The sequence below is a fragment of the Rhyacophila brunnea genome, unplaced genomic scaffold, assembly GCF_057557595.1.
Source record: "Rhyacophila brunnea isolate RB1 unplaced genomic scaffold, BYU_Rbru_1.0 scaffold_22, whole genome shotgun sequence".
Lineage (NCBI taxonomy): Eukaryota > Metazoa > Arthropoda > Insecta > Trichoptera > Rhyacophilidae > Rhyacophila > Rhyacophila brunnea.
In genome coordinates this window covers 19,892,864-19,915,106 of record NW_028232882.1, presented here as the reverse complement: position 1 = coordinate 19,915,106, position 22,243 = coordinate 19,892,864, and the positions used below count along the sequence as shown (strand labels likewise).

At 35.5% G+C, this 22,243-nt stretch overlaps 2 protein-coding genes across 2 annotated transcripts in view; one reads left to right on the top strand and one right to left on the bottom strand.

The window, feature by feature from the left end:
• Positions 1–298: 298 nt before the first annotated feature.
• LOC147070166 ((E3-independent) E2 ubiquitin-conjugating enzyme UBE2O) overlaps positions 299–22,243 on the bottom strand; it is a 34,267-nt gene continuing 12,322 nt past the window's right edge. The window contains exons 11-22 of the mRNA XM_085950000.1: positions 17,795–18,020; positions 17,201–17,331; positions 16,037–16,126; positions 15,551–15,710; positions 14,076–14,681; positions 13,151–13,271; positions 9,326–9,415; positions 8,205–8,377; positions 7,377–7,570; positions 5,800–5,997; positions 3,368–3,518; positions 299–2,547 (exon numbers count right to left, since the gene is read on the bottom strand). Of these exons, the coding sequence (XP_085806126.1) occupies positions 2,165–2,547; positions 3,368–3,518; positions 5,800–5,997; positions 7,377–7,570; positions 8,205–8,377; positions 9,326–9,415; positions 13,151–13,271; positions 14,076–14,681; positions 15,551–15,710; positions 16,037–16,126; positions 17,201–17,331; positions 17,795–18,020 (2,523 nt within the window). The 3' untranslated portion in view covers positions 299–2,164. The remainder of the gene's footprint in view (positions 2,548–3,367; positions 3,519–5,799; positions 5,998–7,376; positions 7,571–8,204; positions 8,378–9,325; positions 9,416–13,150; positions 13,272–14,075; positions 14,682–15,550; positions 15,711–16,036; positions 16,127–17,200; positions 17,332–17,794; positions 18,021–22,243) is intronic.
• On the top strand, positions 18,669–22,192 carry LOC147070167 (uncharacterized). The gene is made up of 2 exons (XM_085949956.1): positions 18,669–20,122; positions 21,425–22,192. Exon 1 carries the CDS (start codon positions 19,047–19,049, stop codon positions 19,695–19,697), a length of 651 nt encoding a protein of 216 aa, XP_085806082.1. The 5' UTR covers positions 18,669–19,046; the 3' UTR covers positions 19,698–20,122; positions 21,425–22,192.

Sequence of the window (22,243 nt, the reverse complement as noted above, 5' to 3'; positions counted from 1 at the left end):
AACTTTATTATTTTTAATTTAGACAATCGTCAAAGTAACTCAGTAATAAAATAAAACTTATGTCTCAATGTGTAAGTGATGTAGGGAAGCCCTTTTGCTTTTAACATACTCAATATCATACAAATTTGCGTGCTTTAACCGGATGGCTGCCAATAACGTCTTAAAGCGTGAACTTTTCTGTGAACGGAACGCCGCTCATACAAAAATGATGTCTTTGGACGCACCGCTTTAAACGGGATTTTACTAACGTAAATCAAATAATTTTAAAGATACAAATCATAAACGTTTTAATTTTTTTATGGATAAATGGCGGCATAATCGGCGCACTCTTCATTTATATGGTGAGTTTTTATAAATAAACTTTAATACAGTTTTTATTTTTGCAATAAAATTCGCGGCGTGCAAGGTACCGCCATACATACACCTACCGGCAGTTAAAAAGATAATAGACCACACATCGATACTTTCAATGAAACACTATGAAATTTTCCCAAACATGGCCACATTAGTAATTTCTTTGTCAGTATATTTTCACACGTTTATCGGAATAAATAAAAACATCGACATTTGAATCATAACATTTTAAATGTTCTTGTAGAAATGTTTGTTATGTAACAGTTTTTATACAATCTTGATTTGTTCACTGATAGATGTATTTCGGTTTGGACTTTGACGAAAACATAAACAGTTTTAGAAAACAGCTAAAGTAAAATTAGTCCAGCGTCTATATAAAAAGGTTTTAAGAAATACAACATTGCTAACAATCAGGATGTGAAAGATAACGTGGATGAAGAATACTGAGCAGTGACACAGCTGATAATTCAAGCGTACCTGAATGAAATATTATCTTTCCCATTTTGTTAAAATTGTTATATTCAGGACAATACGGTAATTATATTTACAATCCTACAAAGAACCAAAGATGAGAAAGCCTTTTCTTTTTATTTAATATTTTATATTAAAGTCGATTACGCAGATAGGCGAAAATGGCAGATAGATTGACGATGATAAAGCTGATCGATAATGACGCCATGAAAAATTCCCATATCTAGCAGTAGACAGTTTTAAGACGAGTGCGCTTGTAATTTTGTAATTGAGATCAAATAACTGTGAGCAACAACACATCATAATCATAAATTTTTAGCCGATCACAAAATAGAGAATACACCCTTGCAAACGGAGCTTAATATTGACTGTAGAATTTGTTAAAACTGTAAAATATGTGGAGTTGAGAAATATTACAAAATTCATTATGCAGTTTTTGACGGACAGTTATAAAAAAAATTGTAGCACAAACTATTCGCAATTAAATTATTGGCATACGCATGCGGGAATAGAAATAAGTAATTTGTTAGTATAATTCTTAGAATAGTAGCATATCATAGTGACATATAATAGAAAATCAATCATAAATAGGGTTGAGTTACATAAGATTTTAGGAATAATACGATAAACGGTAATGAATGTAAAATGTGTGTAAAATTTAGAAAACCATTTGAAATAATATGTGTTCAATTAACTGAATTATATCCATTAGTTACTATATTTCTTGGTTAATTGAGTTTTTTTTTAACTGCGATCAGAATTACAGAGTTCGAGATAAAATAGTGTGAACACTTATTTTGGTTCAAATTATTGACTTGAGTAAACCATCTATGAGAATTGCCTCTAAGCTATTTGTTAAAAAAAAACCTAATTTAAAATTTGGCCGAGCCACGGTCCCTATATTTATATCCAAAATATTTCAATGAATAACTAGATGAAAAAAATAGTGTCCAACACCTATGGTATACTTGGTGGCAGTTGAAATGCCAAATAGTGCACACAAGCGACAGAGTTTTCATAATAAGATGACTATGACTTAAAACAAGTACCTACATACTTGTTTAAAAATTATTCAAATAATATGTTTTGAATTATTTTTGAAAAAAGTTTAATCTAGATTTCTTCAAAACTAAGAATATGAAGCTTGTTTTATCCCGAGCTCTTTAATTCGACAATAGAGTGCAATCGATGGCTGTTCATTGGATACTGGCTAAAATTAAACAAACATATTGATTCCTGAATGTTGAAGTTTGCATACGAGATTTCCTCGGAGGGTAGCAAGGGCATTCGCGAATCGAGTACCGGTCCGTTGTGGAAGTTACTCGAGGCGGGACCGTGACTATAACGCTTTATCGAAAGCGATATTGGCACGCTTCAGAGCGTTGCGGTAAGACTGCAGCGATGAGCGAAGCGTTAGACAGAAACCGCGGCTCGCGGGGATGAGCGGGTACTCCGGAGGGCGAGGCTCCGTCCCCTGGCTCGTGCAATGAACGGAGTCGGGGGTGGAGGGCGTCTCGGGGTGGGTACGGTTATGCTCCTCCGAGGCGAGCATCCACCGCTCGAGGCGGTCGCACAGTCCTGCCGCGTGGCTCTTCTGGTGGGAGAGGATCTCTTCGCGGAATACTTCCGGAGGGTTGCCAATCAGTTTGGTGAGCGACTGTACCAACTTGAGGAGCACCATCTCGTTGTACATACGGGAGTTTTCATTGCCCTGCTGAGAACCTGCCAAAATAGATAAATAATGTTGGTGAAATTTTATTTTACTTTGCAATAGAATTTTTCATTGCTGTAGAATCGAAAAATGTTCCAGAAAAAAGCTCTTTTATGGAGATAAGAGCCTTTATTTGTACGGTGTGAATGTGTTGATAGGTCTAATAACATCAATTCTTAGGGCAGCTATTTGTATGTTTGGCTTTCTGTGGTAAATCAGGAATGTTTTTAAATTTTAGTTTGTTGGGAATTTACAAACATTTATTAAACATAAAAACATATTATACATAATCTGATTTACCACAAGAAACCCAAGCGGTCAACATATTCACGCACACACGGATATATTATGAAACTGTAGCTGATTATTATGAAGGTTTCTTAGGATTGGTGATTAAATCGGCTGCAAGTCACGTTGGATTACAGATAATGTGCTCTGAAATTTATTTCCCAAGGAGATAAAAATGACTTACAGAAGACAAAAATCAGTTTTATCATCATTAATCATCATTCTGCATTTAGATTTTAGATGTAAAATCGTGTAAAATCGCAAACCGCAGGGCGCCATTTGCATTTTTAGTGTTACCAATTCCACCATATTAAAAACACTTCGGATATTTACTATCAAAACCAACAGACTCTATCATAAGCTCCCTGACTATCCAACTATATGGTCCAAATCAAAGAGTTTCAATTATTACAAGAGGGTTTAATATGAACTTTTTGAAGTAGTGCGGTTGAATTGATGAAAAAAATTATTATGATAATAACTCCATTTCTGTAAAAGAAGGTTTCCTTCAATGTGTCCAAACTAATTGTGTCGAATATATACCTTTTTGCTTGTCATAGCCTGCCTCGTTGAAGTAAGGCTCGGCGCACAGGATGAGTCCTTGCAGAGAGACGATGACTTGCAGCAGAGAGCTGTCCCTTCCCCACAGCTCCACCCCGTGACCCGACCACGTCCCCAGCAGCGATACGCATACCTGAAACATTCATTCATATTTAACACATACTGAACATTACTCATATCTTGTAAACAAACACAGGGCAAGATATCGTATTTAAAAAATCAGGTTTTTGATGTAACTCGATTCTTTTTGACGGTTTCAATGGGATATGGCGATTATTGTCTTCCTATATTGTATTTTTCAAGGAACTATAATTCTTCCATCTTCCCTTATATTTTATTTCATGATCAGGATATTAAATTGAAAATTTTATTAGAAACATGATTCTTTGTGAACTGACAGTTCGAATTTATAACGTCACTTGCAATGGTGGCGGCTCTCGTGGTGCAGTGGGTAAGGCGCTGGCCTTCCGCCCGAGAGCTCTGGGTTCAATACCCGGTGAGGATACCAAAAATTTATGTGTTTTTGTCAAAGCCTGGGTGTTTGTGATTGTTCAAAATTACTAACAACCACCTTGTACGAAAAAGCAAGGACATGGTTATTAATAATTCTTAAAAAAAAAAAAAAATGGTGACTGAAACTGGACTTTTAAATACAGGACCATCTAGAATAGTAGTTCTCACGTGAAATTTAGCTGTGGCCGCACAATTGACATTGACAGTTCTATGGAAACGTCTCGTGGCCGCACCAAATTTCACTTTTGTTGTTATTTAAAAAATAAAACTAAATTTTATTTACTGAACAAATTGATCAATTTATTTATAGACAAGTCCATTTAATAAAAGACATTTGAACATTTTAGTAAATACCCCTATTTTCGAATGTGAGCCGCATGGGTGCTTCTAAGTATATATATGTCAACTGGCTTCGATAATTGTTTTTGTATGAAATGCATCACACTGAATGATCTTTCACAGTATACAGTAGTAGGAAAAATTGATAATAGTAATAAAGCAATTGTTGCTAATTCTTTGAATTGACTCGATTCTTGGTCAACGTATAACTTAGACCAAAATTTTTCAACCGTGGTATTATTAAAATGGTTTTTAAGTACTTGGTTATGACTCATTTCCAATAACTGAATTTTAACGTTAGCCCAGATAATTAAATTAAATACTGAAAATGATGGTGGCCGCAGCAAAATCCTCTGGTGGCCGCACATGAAAACCCCTGATCTAGAATCATTGCCATGGACATTGCATGACGTATAGTGCTAGTGTTGCCACCAGTTATAATAGTTTGTTATGTTTTTGTGGAATTCTTCCTTTTCAATGTAGAGACATCGCACCTCCAGAAGTACACTGTAGTATGTCAAAATCAGCCATTTTCCAGGAGAGCCGAAACAAACTTTTTGAACCATATTTACGGTACTTGATTTAATGTGTACCTAATGGCTTTACAAAAAAATATATCTTTCTATTGGCATTAATTTAAAGATTAAAGACAGTATTTTTTGTAAAAAAAAAATATTTTTGAGTTACTTCCTTGCTCTTCTAGGAAATTAAAATAAACTCTGGGCTCAACTGTCAAAATCAGTAGTGCTGCCACTTACTGAAAAATGAATTCCCAGAAGGACACTGGAGCAACTCAGTTAACTCAGTGTTCGGCTAGGAACTTGTTTTTTTGCTATAAAGATATTATAAGGACAATGAATGGAGTATCAGAGTTACTGGAGTGTTCTTCTCCTGAGATAGAGAAATAAAAATGTAATTGAATTGCATTCATAACTCAAAACAGCCAAATTCAGACATATGCCAGTGTACTTCTAGGGGTGCGACATATGCACATAATATAATGTTCTTTAGTCTATAATGTCAATTTTTAGCAATTTTCAGTTATTTATTTAAGAATACAAAACATTGTGGACATAACAAATCTAAATTCAAGACGTACACAACATGAGATTTACATTATAAGTCAAAAAACATTACCCTCACAAGAGGTTATGTATGGTACTTGACATAAAATAACACATTAAGTAACAAAGAGACTTCTAAGACGTCCTGAAAACACTTTCTTAACGTCAGTGGAATGTAAATTTACAATGTAAATATGAGATATTATGTTTCATTGTAGTAAGGGTCCAAATTTTATTAATGAGACTGTATTTAAAAAAAAAGTGACATAACTCATCTTTATTTGTACCTACAACTAATTATAAGTGATTTTATGAATTTGTTTATGTTAATTAAGAATTTCGACTAATGTGAAATTAATCCCCACTCCAAAATATATCTGAAACTGAAAAACCATTTTCCATTATTTAGTGTCTAAATGCATTACTATTCTCTGCCTCTCTGCCTAACGTAAATTTCGATGAGATCTAATTTAAAACTCAATGGATTATACTGTTCACCTTTCCGTCTTCATAGAGATTAGGATTCAGTCGATCGGAGCAATAGGAGATGTAGTGACAGAGGGGAGGTGCACGAGGGTACTCTCCGCCCAGTTGCACATCAAACAGAAAGAGACCGTCTTCGTAGGGGGTGTTGGCTGGACCGCCGATCATTATAGACAGCAGGTCCATGCGGTCTTCGTAGCCGCGTACCCACACCTGCAAATACATAATGGGCCAATATAGTTACAAAACTGAGAACCGCCGATTTGTTTTACTTAGGTATTTTACTCAACACTTGATGCCATGATGTCATGGTTATCTTAGATACAGACCCTTTCTTCTTCTTTCAATCATGTCCGATCCTAATAGGATCATATGGGCCTCCACAGAGTGGAGGTTTGTATTGACAGATTTTGTTTTCACGAGAAATGGATGTCAGCCACTTGCTCAACCTATTAGGTCAATACTCTGACTCATACACAACTTGAAAAACAATATGTGTACTTGTCAGACCCAGGATTCGAACCCGAGACCCACGACGCAATAGGCCAACGCTTAAGCCGTGCGGCCATCGTGGGTGTATAGACACAGATCCTATTTACATGTAAATGATTATTATTAAATTAATTACGTCTGCAATCCACTAGTTGCCGAATATCCATATCTGAAGATGTAGGTCACAGGTTCGAATCCTGTGTATGGCAAATTTGCACATTATTTTTTTAAATATGCGTTTCGATCGAGAGCATGTTCATAATAAATGTTGAACAATTTGTTAAGAATCATTTTATCGTTTAAGGGAACGTGGAAGAAACCTCCACGATGGATTAGAGCCTATTTAAAAATTACCGTCTCACCCCAATTACCCCCTTTGTGGCATATTGTATTATTATTGCTGTAATCATCACCAGTCACCATTATCAGCCCTGATTAATCATTGTTGGACGATTACTCTGCAAACTGATTCCACTATTCTTGGTCATTGGATTGCATTGGTATATACATCCACAGAATATTACATCAGAACTATTTCATCAAACAAGCGATCTTCAGGCTTACCTTTTCAATATTTCGTACCTCTTGGGTAACACTGGATGACTAGATTTGTCCGGCAATTGTCTTTTCTTCGAGTTATGTGTCCTGCCTATTAGGATTTTTGGCAACTCTATGATTCATTATATAACTATGTATTTAATTTCCTTTCATACAGCACTATTACTACTAGTTTCTGGATCTCTCTTTTACTGAGTCCATGTTTCACATGCATATCGTCTGCTTAACTTGCAAACTGCTCATCTACATTTTAGCTAAATGTTCAGGAGAGCATAAAACTAAATAAATTTGGGGTTAAACAATAATTTTAATTGTAGATACCGTACCTTAAATAAGTTCTGATACAAATTATTTTCTTTCTCCTGCCAACATTTAGTTTGGAGATAAGCAGTTTGCGAGTTAAGCTGAGTTAAGCGGATATTATGTGAAAACAGTGGATGAACACTTTGCATTTTAGACACAAGAAGACACTATACAGCCAACTAAAAAAACTCTCCAAATTTTATCTGCGGAAAATGTGTTGACGTATGCATAATAATTACCCCGGGCGGCAGATCGGAATTGAGGAGTTTGATCTCTCTACGGACAGCTTGGTGGAAGAGACGGGGTTCGCTGGGCTGCAACAGTGAGAGGCGGAAGCGGTGGCAGCTCGGGGCGCTCTCTATCACCACGAATCCTTCGCCAAACTCACCAACCGTTTTTGAACCACCCACCTCCTCCGAGTTTGAATCGCATTCTACAGCAGGAACAAAGTATTTATCTCAGAGAGGTCATTGAGGAAAATTAATAACAAAAACTTAACTATCATTTTTGCTCCTGTGCATATTGGCCACAAAGAGTGGAGGTTACAATAGAAAGGAAAATCACCCAGCCATTTATACATTAGTCACACCTACAGCAGACTAATTGCAATATACGGCAAGTGAGAATTCTTTATAATCGCGATTGATTTTTAATAACATATTTTTTGTCCTTCACTTATTTTGACATGTATCACATGCCAGGAATCGTCATGAGTGGAATCTCGTGTATGATCAGATAGCAGGGTATGTACCTAGGTAGTACTTTGATTCTTTTTTGCAACACAGAACAAATTTAATGTAATTTTTCCAGTTATAAAATATAGTAAAGTTATAAAATTACTTTTATTTTATTTAGCTTATTAAAAAAGTGTCTTCGCATTTTAAATTGATTGGTTTTTCAAATCCTTCATACTAAGATATTAAAATTTTGCTTATCGTGACCATGTCCAAAACTTATCCCTGTGTTAAAATCTTAGGGTCGACGTTTGTTTTCCAATTTTTACAATAAGTAGGTATAACTAAAAAGTAATTCTCAACCTGACAGACAAATTTCTAGCAATGCGATACCTTTACTCTCTTCGGGTTGAGGTGCTGCCATTTCCGCTGGCGTCTGATCTTTGGCGGTGGCCTCCACCGGGTTTGCGGTCGCTTCGTTTGTTTCCATTTTATTCTCTTTAGTATTTTCCCTGTCCGGTTCGCTCTTGACATCACTCATGTTGACCACCAGAGCGTCGTATTGTCTGAAATATCAAAACAAATCGAATATAGCCTCCGCGTAACGTACTACAGTTTCAAAAACTCTAAACATAGTCAGCCGTATCATAATAGTACACATGTTTTCAGTTTCAGGATGTTAATGAAGATATATTCAATTGAATAATAGAGAATATGTTTAAATATAATATGAAGCATGACGTCACTGTAACATTATACATAATGAAAGGACGAAAAATTATAGATATGTATTATGATTTCAAAAAAAATATCAGGGCTTGACTAAAACTTTTCCTGGTCATCAGTGCAATACACAGTCACATATATAATAGTCTTGTATGCATTTGACAAATGTAAAATTTTTAGTGATTAAAACACATGATTTATTAGTCATTGTAAAGAAGACAAACATTTAAATCCTGATTTATCAAATCATTGTGATTTTTTTATATAGGTATGTCAGTACACACATATTGAATGGAGTAGACTTTTCAGTAACATTGGTTATATTTCTGTGTATCTATGCAAAAAATAAACAGAAAAATGTATTTATTTTGCGACTATACAGTTACAAGAATCAAATTAAGAAAGGTATCTTCTGTCACCATTTAAATATTTAAAAATTAGATAACTTTCGAGCTTACCCTGACAACAGGTAAATTTTGCAAAATGTCAATGAAATTAATTTCGTTTACTGTCAATCTACAGTGTATAAAACACAAAACCAGTTTGCCTTTTCAAGCAGGCGTTTTCAATTGAGCATGTCCGCTGCATGACAAGTGAAAATGGTCAAGAGTAAAATTTAAAATACACGGAAGTATCACATACTGAAAACTATTCATATTTTACTTTCGTTGTTAACTGAGCAGGTATTTTCTTAAGATAACGTGTGATAAGTCTCAAGCCCCGATCGCAACAGTGATGATAGCAAAGTATACAAAAGTACAAAAGAAAAATAAAGACGGGAGGCTCACACAGAAAAGCGGTAAGGCAATGGAGTCCCTGAAGTATTTTCAACGCTCATTACTTTGTTAAGGAAATCAGCTAACACTAAGCATCTCCTCCTGAAAAGTAAAACAAAAAGCGATCTACATGCAATGTTCAAACAACACTATGAATACGTACGTACTCGTGAGATCGTGCATAGTAAAATTGCGATAAAATCTCTTCGGTAAATAATAAGAATGACGGGAATCAAAATGCATGATTGTAAAATGCATCAATTCATTTTGGAGACTGACCATTACATCTCTTGACACGGGGCCAAAGGCTAAGGATAATGAGCAATAAAACCGGTGTACGTATATGAACACCACTCTGGTCTTTGGCACCAGATCCAGTAATAGAAAGAGGTCATTTTCATGACCTCACTCTCAGTTATCGGAAATTAAAAATATTATTGACATAATGAAATAGAAAATAATGAATTGATAGTTTCAAAAGTTGTAGATCCCATGTTGTGGTATGAATTGAGTTAGCAATGTCAGTTTGTACAGCTTTTAAAGCTCTACAAGGTGACCTAATAAATTAGTTAATTAAAACAGCCGCGATAAACAAGTTTCAGTTTACATTCATGTTTCAAATTATGTCAACCCCAATTTGAAAATTTTCTAATAATTTTCGATGACATAATATTTATACTTTAACACATTCGCGGACATTTGTTAGCTAATACATGTTAGTGATATGACACATTTTAAAAATTAGGTTTTTTAAATTTTTAATTTAGATATATAGAAATGAGTTAAGTCTTAAGATACGACACTATCTGATGGAAATATGTTCGCACCGTGACGCAAGTATATAGGGAACACATTACGATGTACAGTACAACATGTCTATAGACGTTCTATCATATCACACTTAAAAAAAACGGTGTCTATAGAACATTAATTTCTTTGTTATTTACTTATTAGCCAAAGCTGTTATTTTAAGCTATAAAAAAGTGAGTAAACATCTTTTGAAACCATAAAAATGTGAGTTAACATCTTTTGACACTATAGGACTATATGTATTAGTCAATTATTAATGCCACACAACACTACCTTTCTCCCTTATCTATTCTCTTGCATAACAGTTATGTTATAACTCCCCAGTAGAAATTGAATAGTCAGTCCCTAGCCTTAGTCTAAAGATAATTAAAAACAAAATATGGAATAGTGAAATAATTACTTGAATCACAAAACGGTTAAGGTTGTGTCAATTTTCATTCCGGCTATTACTCCATTATCAAGACTGTACTATTAATCAATTTTTCATTGCTTGAATATTAATTTATCCATATATCATACAATCATTTATGATACTCTAATAGATTAATCAACACTTTATACCACCGCTTCTGCCAACGTGACATGCTACAGTAGTTGAGCGTTACGAACCATATACACTACATTGGCGTGGTTAGACACATGTAACTTTGCCACACAAAATAAATTTGATATGCAATGTTTGCTTTGAAGGTTTATGAACATAATATGATCGAAATATGAATTTACAATATTATAAATTCATATTTCGTATATTTCATAATTATGTATATACCTACCTAGTTTATGTAGGTACTTTCAGTAGGTAAAGTGTTAATAACAATGGTAATTTTTGGCTTGAACTGGTTTAAAAATGAAAATAGTACATATACTGTCAACTGTGTACGATTAGAGAGAAGGTGCCACTCAAAAGATACAGCAAACTTCTATTATTGATAAAAAATGTTATATACATGATAATGCACTGATAAGTTGGTTTGGTATGTATTCAGTGAAAGAAATAAATTGAAAATTAAGACAACACAATAATTGGAATTTCATAGCTGAAAATAATTGTATGTTCAAACTGTTCATTTGAAAGATAATAATTACAAGATAAAAAGAACTTTTTATATACCACGTTTTTAAATTTTCCGTTGAATCATATAAACTTGACAATTCTATGTATTAATATTTTTTTTTTATTTTACTTGATAGAAATACTGAATAAATATTATAGAATATTGAAATGTCATTTTGACATTTCATATTGACTTCCAGAGTAACGCACGTATATATTAATAATTTAGTTGCTAGGACCCCCTTAGCAACCGACAATAATAACTTTTCATACAAAACAGAATTAACTGAAAATGAATTCAATTCTGCTTAAAAATGGCTAAAAGTATTAAAAGAATGCATTGTCGTTGTGTTCCGATATTTTCTAAAATTTTCAAATGTCTAGCTAGTCGGGAAGTTAGTTAAAAATCTTCAATCGTCCAATACAAATCTTGGACAAACAAGAAAAAAAATGTACTGGACACACAAGAAAAAATCTGTACCGGACAAACGCGAGCTAATAAAAACGTGGTAAAAATTAAATTGATTACCAAAAACTCCAGGTATTTTAAAAATATTGAAATAAATCTACTTAAATAATAAATAATTATGAAGAAGCAGTGACATAAGGTGAGTCATTTCAGCTGAATAAAAATAAGTGATCTCAACACAAGCACAATTCTTGCACTAACTACAAAAGTGTCATGGAGATGATGAAATTCAGAAGAACGCTGTTAAATGATATCATATCGTTGTAATAAATGTTTTAAATTGATTTTGATATAATATAATAATTCGACCTTTAATTGGATCAGTTTTACAGTAGAATTAAACCTTGACATGTGGAAAAATCATTATAAAATATTATTACACCAATATATACAGCTTTTTGCTATAATGGTATTTTTTAAATTATAACGCAGTTCCTATTTCCAGCCTAATTTTTTTCAATATGCGGCCAATAAATATATTATGTATGCACGTGCATAACAGTATCTGGACAAATAAAATAAACAATTGGAAAAGGAAATACTTGACCAGATACAGAACAATAAGGATCCACGTGCGCCACGTAGGTCAAAATGGAGGTTTTATGGTATTTTCAAAGCATTAGCCTGAACATTCCTTAAACGTTGTACATAATCTATTTATATAATTTTGAAGTCTTATTATCCTTTATATTTATTTTAAACATTTGATGAGTGCATAAAGTATTTTTAATACATAAAATAGTATTCATTTAAACCTCTCGATCTAATGTTTTAGAATATAGTCATATTTCAGTACATACATGTGCAGTGGTGTTAAGATTTTTTAGGTTTATTAATTTTTAAATGCATTTATAAAACCATTAGTAAAATTCATTACCATTTAAATAAAAGAAAAATTTACGATAAAAAATTATGTTTATAATCTTTGAAATTTGACAAGAATTAGGCATTTTATTATTCAAAAAATGGACACGATTACTACATTTGACGATAATTCTTAAGATACTTATTAAAGCTATGTCTTTGACCATTCAAATGTGATAAAACATCCTGAATAATGATTGTTTTATAATAATAATTGTTGTAATTGTTGACCTAAGAATAAGGTAGTATTTTTTTGAAATACGCCATTTCTATTGGCATTTCCCAATGGTTAGGCTACAACATACGGCCAGAGCCATAAATTGACAAACTATAACTGAAGTAGGGGAGTAAGATCATGTTAACGCGCGTATTTGAACATGTAATGAACCGGAAAAAAAAATCATTTTTTTCACATAACAATGAAATATTTTGCATTGAGAAGGATTACATAATTATGATTTGTTAATTACAGGGTTATTCGTTGCGTTGTCTAATAATTGGGCTAAAGCCTACTTTTCACCGTAAATGTATCTAGACATTTCTTCGATGAGAATGAAAGGATTCAATGTTATCAGTTCTGCAATGTGCTGGGCGCCGGAATGTTCGGTCATCAGTTGCCGCTCGGTGGCAGACTTACCTGCTGACTTCCGCGCACGCCTTCATCATCTGAATGTTGATGAGGGAGCACAGTTTGAGGCACACGTTTCTTGTAGACAGTTGGGTGTCGGGGGACGAGTGAGTGTGGGCGGGGCGTGGGGCTGAAATTCACAGATTTATTTACTCAGTAACATGGATTGAATGTTGATAAAAATTAAATTTGGTTAAAACTCAATTTAAAGGAAAAAAAATAATGGGGCCAATTGCATTGTTTCAGAGGAGTAGCGTGTACAAAGTATGTCATATTTAGTAAATGCGCAGAATCAGATTTGAGTCCCATCCAGCACCATATTTTTCTTAAGGGTTTCCAAATTATGTATATTAAATATTAAGAGCGTATATAAGTGAAACGGCAAATAATTTTCAACACTATGTGGAACGAAATTTTGCGGCACGTTGCCATTCGGTGAGGCATATTCGGCCTGTTCGCACGTCAATTTCTTTTGTGATGGAGTCGGATGAAAATATTCTTAAATCGTGTAAAGATGACTAAAAAACGTTCCGCATGTACTTGAAAAAGAAAACATGTCAATGAATATACTATTATTATTACGAATATAATAATAAACATAACATAAAAAGGACGCATGTTGAACTTTTATGACAAATTATATTTCATTCGGCTAATGTCATTTTCACCCGCGACCCGCAATCCGCGCATCGCCTAGTCACGATCTTTTTAGACCATGCCTCAGCTGAGGTATTATAGCCTTAATATTTTCATGTTTTATCAAACTAATTTTTTATATTTTTATGTGTCACTTTCATTACATAATTCACTGATTCCCAAACATTCAATAGATATGAAATTTAACATATTATCACTATTAGCTCTACAGTGATCCTGCAACAACTGCTGTACTGATTGACTGCAGTGATTATTTTTATGCGAGTGACATACATACCTTTTAGGGCTCCAGTTGGGACGGAACAGTCTTGAGGCGGAAATTCAGCGCTCTGAAAACTGCTCTCGTAGTCTCCATTAGATGAGACGGTATTGTTGACCGACTGCGTTATGGACTGACATTGGCTCTCCATTCCAGAATCTTCATTCGCGACGGCCTTGTTCGCGGTGGTGGGGCTCTTTTCTTCCTGGGAGAGGTGAGCCACCAAGTCGCTTAGACTGCCGGCGGGGGTGGTGTATTTGCTGATAGAGCAGTCACTGGGAGACGAATGAAAGCGCATGGCGTTGCAAGCGTCGGCCGGATCTTTGAGGTTGGGACTCATAATCGTGATGGAGATATTGCAATTTTTTTCGCCGTCTACTTCCATACTTGAATACGTGCTGTCGATTGAACGATTTCTCACTTCATTCTCGCGCTTGACGCCTTCTATTGAGAATAAAACGTTGGAAAACTGATCGCCTACTAAACTTAGGTTACTAATTTCTACTTGAGGTATGGGTGACACGTCTAGATCTTTTTTCTTCTCCTTTTCTAACTTCGGGGAGCTCTCTTTCTGACCGTTGGCGACGGGACTCGTCGGATTTAAATCTTTTACAGGTTCGGCATCTGAAACAGGGAGATTTTCAATAATGAACAAACTGCATAATTCTGAATGAATTAAAATACCTTGGACAGATGATTTTTAGAATCACTCGAACAATATATTCGTGTTGAACCAAAAATATATGATAGCAAAATGAAATAATTATTTTTCGCATAATATATTTTTCACTAACGCCGTACCAAAAATTGTATCAATATTGTATCGTCGGTGTTTTGTAAAAAGGGCGAATCAACCATTTTGGCGAAATCGAGATTTTAATGAAAATAAAATATGTACCCCACTAGCTTTGTTGTGTAAAAACGGCGAATTTTTATCTCCACAGGAAAGTACTTAAAATCGATAATCGACTAAAATTAAATTATTTAAAATTACGAAATAAAAAGCAAATGTGACATATTAGGCCTTTTAAAATATTATATACTAATACCTATTATAATGACAGTATTCTTTTTAAGCTTTATTATAAACTTGTTAGATATTTATAATCATCTACAGGTAAAAAACAAATAAATGTCAAAAGTTAAAAATTCTCCGCCTGTAAAGTAGCGTTTTGGTTAATTCGCCCTTTTTACAAAACACCGACGGTATGTATGCCACAAACTCTTGCTGATGGGACTTTTGAGATGCCTTCAATTAAATTCTAAAATAATTAACCCCATAACTAACTCATTTCCAATAAAATCAAAGATGCTCTTTTGGCTTAGCAACCTTGTAAAATGTTGTTAAAATCTCAATTTTGTCAAAACTTCACATGCCTATAACTTTTATGCACAGAAACGCTGATATAATAAATATAAAAACATACGATTATCGGTATTTGTCAGTAGTGCTTTTTATAAAGTAAAAAGTCAATGATCGTGGGGAAAATCACCTTTAGCACTTCCGCTGCCAGTCTTGGAAAGGTCCATGACACCATCATCTCTGGAGAAGAGTCTCATGACTTGATTTTGGACTTTGCGAGTTCCGGACGCTACGCCCGCACCGCTTTCTCTGCTGCTTCCGCCACGCTCTCGCACCCTCTCCAGTAAACCCTGCAATAACATATTTTTCAATTATTACACCAAAGAGGCGATCTACCTGACAACTTACATGTCACATCCACTCTTTCTAGTTTCCTGCCCAAACCAGCAAACCTTACTTGTTATGCGGTGCAATAATTGTTTAGAATTGTTATTTTTTACAGGTTTCCTGAAAAAACCTTTACCATGAGCGGGCGAAATAGAAAAGTTGAAAAACAACAGTGTAAAATGTAGAACGATTATGGATTGAGTCATATAATTGCAGAGAAAAACTTTGTCAACCAATAAATTTTAAAATAGCGTATATAAAAAAATAATAGAGAAATACAGAAACTGACCTGGAAGTGATCTTCGTGAAAAAAAGACGTCCCCATGAGTTTGTCCAGAAACCTACAGTCTTTATAAAGATTCAGTAGTTTCCTCATGATCTGAAAGCATTAATATTATACTGACATTATTATAAAGCCAGGCAATAGCCATTGAAGTCAGTCAACATTCGCGCAGAGTTATTGGACCGGGCGAACTCTCAATCTTTACCACTTACCATTAGCTTTAGGCGAGGGTAGCAACTCCTATCATGTTAATTTGAATTTCGTAATTTGAACTTTCTTTGGATTCTAATAAATAAATAATGAGAGAGCTACATACTTTCTGGCAATAAACCTGTGTAAACCTGTGTAAAAGTGTAAGTAGATAGAGAATGCAGAAAATGTGACGCAGTAATTCATATAGGCAATGTTTGTTATTCCTGTGCATGTCAACCAATGACTGAATATGGTAATCCATCATTGTTGTATCTCATAATACTTAATTATTAATAGTCATTTAACAGATTTTTGCTAACATTTGTCAACGCCATGCAATAGTCATGAAATCATCCAAATTCTTCAGCAGCGACTAAATTAGCAGCCGTGAAATACACGATATAATATGGTTCCTTAAATCTTATATAATAGATTTAAAGCCGTTGAATTTTTTTCCATTGCATTCATTGTTTTCATTATTTATTGGGAACGCTTTTTAAGCCTTTCAATGTCATGCTTTGTTATCTTATTATTACAATAATTGTAATTACAGGTGTGAAAAATATTTAGTAAAAATATGCTCCGTCAAATGTCAGTTGGAAATGACAAAAATAAAAGGGGTCTCAGAATAATGCAATAGAATTGAAGAATTGATATAAATAAAAAAAACAATATGGCTATCAATAGTTACATATTATATATAAATATATAAAATCCCCTTACGATGGCCGAGCGGCTTATAATGTCGTGGATCCCAGGTTGGAATCCTGGGTGTGGCAAATACACATACTGTTTCTCAATTTGTGTTTGGAGTCAGAGTATAGACCTGATACGTTGAGCAAGTGGTTAACATATATTTTTCGTAAAAACAAACCTCCACCCTGTGGAGGTCCATATTATCCTATTAGGATCGGACACGATCAAAAGAAAGAAGATAATTGGGTAACGTACGTCACTAGGAAGTTGGAAGTCCATTACCTCTTGATTTTGAAGAGCAGGATTCTGGGAAAACATTTCTTCGAGTTTGGCCATAGCCGCTCGCCCTCTCTCTATATGTGCGGCCGCCCGTGGCTCAAGGCTCCGAGGCACTTTTGGAAACTCTCCTACACCTGAAACCACAATATTATTTAACGATATTGTTTGCACCAAGCAAATGCATAGACTTTGGGAAAGTACTTCTGCCACCCTCATCTTATATAATAATTTATGATTTTAGCAATGAACAACGATTGTGGTGATAACCCAACTTGTGGGAAACCTAAATTAAAATTGTTGTACATACGTACTACCACATGGCCGCGCGGCTTAAGCGTTGGCCTATTGCGTCGTGGGTCCCAGGTTCGAATCCTGGGTCTGGCAAGTACACATATTGTTTTTCAATTTGTGTATGAGTCAGAGTATGGACCTAATAGGTTGAGCAAGTGGCTGACATCCATTTCTCGTAAAAAAAAAAAAAAATCTGTCAATACAAATCTCCACTGTGGAGGTCCATATGATCCTATTAGGATTGGACATGGTCAGAAATATATATGATGTATGGAATGAATGAGTGTTGTAAGAGTGAGATTGTACCGGTTGAAGGGTGGGTGGCGGCAACATCTGAAGAAGGCAGCGCACCATCCACATATATATCGAAGTTGCCATCCAGCGATCCAAAGATCTCAATATTCCGTCCTGAAATAACTCCTTCCGTCTTGTCGACTCCTGAACCGCCCGAAGACTGGGTTTCCCATGAGTCATCTGAGCCAGTCCCGTCGTCAGCCCACAGGTCACCTTCGTCTGAATCATATTCGCCAACCTACAAATCAGTCATTATTGTATGTGTTACTAATGACTTTATTGCCTCTTGTCCACGTGTTAAAACTGTGAACTAACAATCCCCTCCAGTGCAACCAATCGCATTTCCGTTTTCAAATGAGGAATTTATCATTTCATTTTACACTCCCATGGATCTATCAATTTACGTAATTTGAAGCTTTTTATAATAAAAATATGTCTAAAACGATCAAGAGTGATGTTCGAATTATTGCTAGTAAACTTTTGGTTTATTGCGAAGAAGAAAAAGAGTCTCATCTAAAAGGTGAGCCGATACATTATTTTTAAACACGCCTCTAGCACGCATTACCGCCATGACAGGTACGTCACTGAGAAGTCTTCTACATGCTACTACAGCGACTTTTTGTTATCGCTGATTTCTCCAAATTTTCACCCTCCTACCCCCACCCTCCCATTTTTTTAATCGCGATTTTATTATTTTTGTATGAACAAATTTAACCGTCGTTCGTATTTCAAACAGAACGAAATTATTTATGTTGTTAAATGACAGATGGCGCTACGTCCGAGAAGAATTCAAGAGAAGCGCCGTGTCATTTTGACATTTCATTCGGCATATCACAACGCAGTGCGTGCAAAATTTTGTACGATTTATTTTAATTTATCTATTTTTATGTGCGTGTATCACAGTGCACAATGCCATCAAGATGCAAGGGGGGCCATTTGGGCCGTCGAACGAATAAAGCAACAAATATGCAAAATAGTAGAGCAGAAAGAACAGACGAACAAATCCAACAAGATAACAAAAACGTGCGTGTAAGCGTAAGTGTTGCGTGCATCCCAATCACAAGAGGCACGAGCTGAACGAAATCAACAACGACAATTGGAACGGAGACAAGCGCGCCGGTTCGTAGTTAATACACGCAGAGCAAATGACCGACAACGCCAATAAGTACATCAAATATTTACATCCGCTTCGTTCCTTCGTCTCGCATTCGAGCACGAGCCAGATATTGAATATTCTGCTCATCCGAAAGTGCTGATTGGTGCTATGGACAAAGAATGTTCCCATTGCCATGCGCTCAAATTCAAACATGAGTCAGCCGGGATGTGTTGCGCATCAGGAAAAGTGCAACTACCAGAAATTGAGATACCACCAGAACCATTGAACGGCTTGCTCATCGGCACGGTTTCAGATTCAAACCTGTTCCTGAAGTCCATTCGCACATTCAATTCATGCTTCCAAAAGACTTCGTTCGGAGCAACAGAAATAGTTCACAATACTGCGGCAAATGGTCAACAATTCCATTCTACGTTCAAAATCCAGGTATACCACAAAGTAGGCTCATTGCTGCCAATGCCAAACGAACCACATAAATTTTTACAAATCTACTTCATGGGCGGTGAGGACATCAATCATGTGGATGCACGTTGCGGCTACAATAGCCTCAATTCGCCTAATGCCAGGCGCATCGTCGGCGAACTGGATGCCCTGTTGAATGAGCACAATGAATTATTGAAATTCTTCAAAGCACACATGCACGAATTGCAAAGTGACAATCACGCTATTGTCATCAATCCTGATAAAACACCAGCTGGAGAGCACGTGCTTCGATTCAATGCGCCTGTTGTTGACGACATTGCTGGAATCATGGTTGGCGACATCGACGCGAGAAATCGTGATTCGAAGAAGAAACAATAATCTGGAGTTCATCGCTGACACACACCGTTCATACGACGCTCTCCAATATCCGCTAATTTTCTGGAAGGGACAAGACGGATATTGCATAAACATTAAACAACGAGATCCTGTCACAGGTAATTCATTCATTATGAACATCATTACTCATTTTGAATTGAGAAAATGAATGGTTGATGTTTTTTTGTTTTTATCGGCGGTCATCGTCTACAGCGCTCTATTCCTCTTTCTGTCATATATCCCATCCCCACACACTTACGATACATTCGTTATTTTTTATTTAACAACCAAAATATTCACTAGAAATAATTTATATGGCAGAACAACGTTTGCCGGGTCAGCTAGTTACTGTATATTATGCTGTATTGGTTAGGTTTAGCAGAGAAGTTTATTTATTTATCTTAGTGAAAACACTGTTAGATACGAGGGTGGGTCAATAATTCCTTAGAAAAAAGCATTAAAACAGGTTTTATTTTTGTATTTTTTTTTTATTTCTCAACATAATTTCCTTGGAGCTCAATACACTTGGTTAGACGTTTCTCAATTTTTTTTAAACCGTCAGAAAAATAAGTTTTCGGAAGGTCCTCAAAATAAGCATTTATCCGATCGATGACTTCTTCATTTGAAAAAAAAACGTTGTCCACTTAGCCATTTTTTTAAGTTTGGGAAAAGGAAAAAGTCACTGGGGGCTAAATCTGGCGAATACGGTGGGTGGTCGACCAATTCGAACTTCAATTTTTCAATTTTAGCCATTGATCGTAAACATGTGTGAACACGGGCATTGTCCTGATGAATGAAGATTTTTTTCCTGTTTAAATGAGGCCGTTTTTCTTCAATTTTGTTTTTTAGCTGGTCCAATAAAGATGCATAATAATCCCCTGTTATTGTTTTTCCTTTTTCCAAATAGTCAACGAAAATAATTTCACGTGCATCCCAAAATACAGTAGCCATAACCTTACCAGCTGATTTTACGGTTTTCGCCTTCTTTGGACATGGTTTGCCTTCGCAATCCACTGCTTTGACTGTTCTTTCGTCTCGGGAGTATAGTGGTGTATCCATGTTTCATCTACAGTCACAAAGCGACGAAAAAATTCATCCGGATTGCGTTGCATGAGCGACAACAGGGCTTTAGAGGCCACCACCCTACTGCGTTTATTGTCGACTGTGAGCAAACGCGGCACCCATCTTGCAGAAATATTTTTCATGCCCAATTTGTCATGTAAAATAGAAATGACGCTACCTTTTGAGATCCCTGTAACCTCAATCATCTCACTCAACTTTAATCTTCGGTCACTTAACACCATATCGTGGATTTTATTGATCATTTCTGGTGTAATCACCTCTACAGGACGTCCTGAGCGTGTTTTATCCTTTGTTGATGTACGACCACGTTGAAATTCATTTAACCAGTTATAAATAGTTGCAAGTGAAGGAGCAGATATGCCGTGAACTAAATCCAACTCATTTTTTATTTTCTTTGCTGTTAACCCTTTTATATTAAAATGTTTGATAACAACTCTAAACTCAATTTTCTCCATTTTCGATTTTTCCATTTTCCACAAGCAATTTTTTTTTTAAAATGTACGAGAAACACACAACAACCCGACCAATCTGATTGAAACTTCGCAGCATACTGAATCGGTAGTGCCGCTGCATGAAAACAAACCGCTTGCAGTACTAGTCGCGCCACCTGTCGGCTTCTCTAAGGACTTATTGACCCACCCTCGTAGATTATGAGGTGAAATTAAAAATTTGAATTTTACATCATAAATAATTCTAGTAGTCAAACGTCCACTCTACGATGGTTGGCGGCAAAAAGAAAAGTAATAGTTTGCAGTAGCTGAAAATAGTAGTTTGATGTCATACAGTGACATCTATGTTTTCCATTTGTAATCTAACATTACACTAGTACCAACAGTAGTTTAGAGGTAAACTGATTTAATAAATATTGTCATATTATTACTTTTTTTCATACATTAATATTGTATGTGAAATTTTAGTGTTAGGATATGGCTGTGAGACATGGTATTTATCCAAGACCTAATCTCGCCCACGGTGGCCGCGCGGCATAAGCGTTGGACTACAAAGCCGTGGGTCCCGGGTTCGAATCCTGGGTCTGGCAAGTACAAAAAAAATTGTTTTTCAATTTGTGTGTGTCAGGGTATGGACCTAATAGGTTGAGCAAGTGGCTGACATCCATTTCTCGTGAAAAACAAAAATCTGTCAATACAAACCTCCACTCTGTGGAGGCCCATATGATCCTATCAGGATCGGACATGGTCGAAAAAAAAAAAAAAAAAAATCTTGGACTGGTAAGACTGTGGTATTTATCCAAGACCTAATCTTAGACTGGTAAGACTGTGGTGCAAACACCTAAATTCATGAGCTGACACAATAATCATCAGTACTGAATGTGAACATGAATAGACTTGCCAGATGTCAAGAGTCAATTTGAAAATGGGACACCTGCATCCTTGTAGCACATCTGTATGGATTTTGGTGGGAAATGCTCTTGCTGGTGTGTATAATGTATAGATTTATGATAAAAA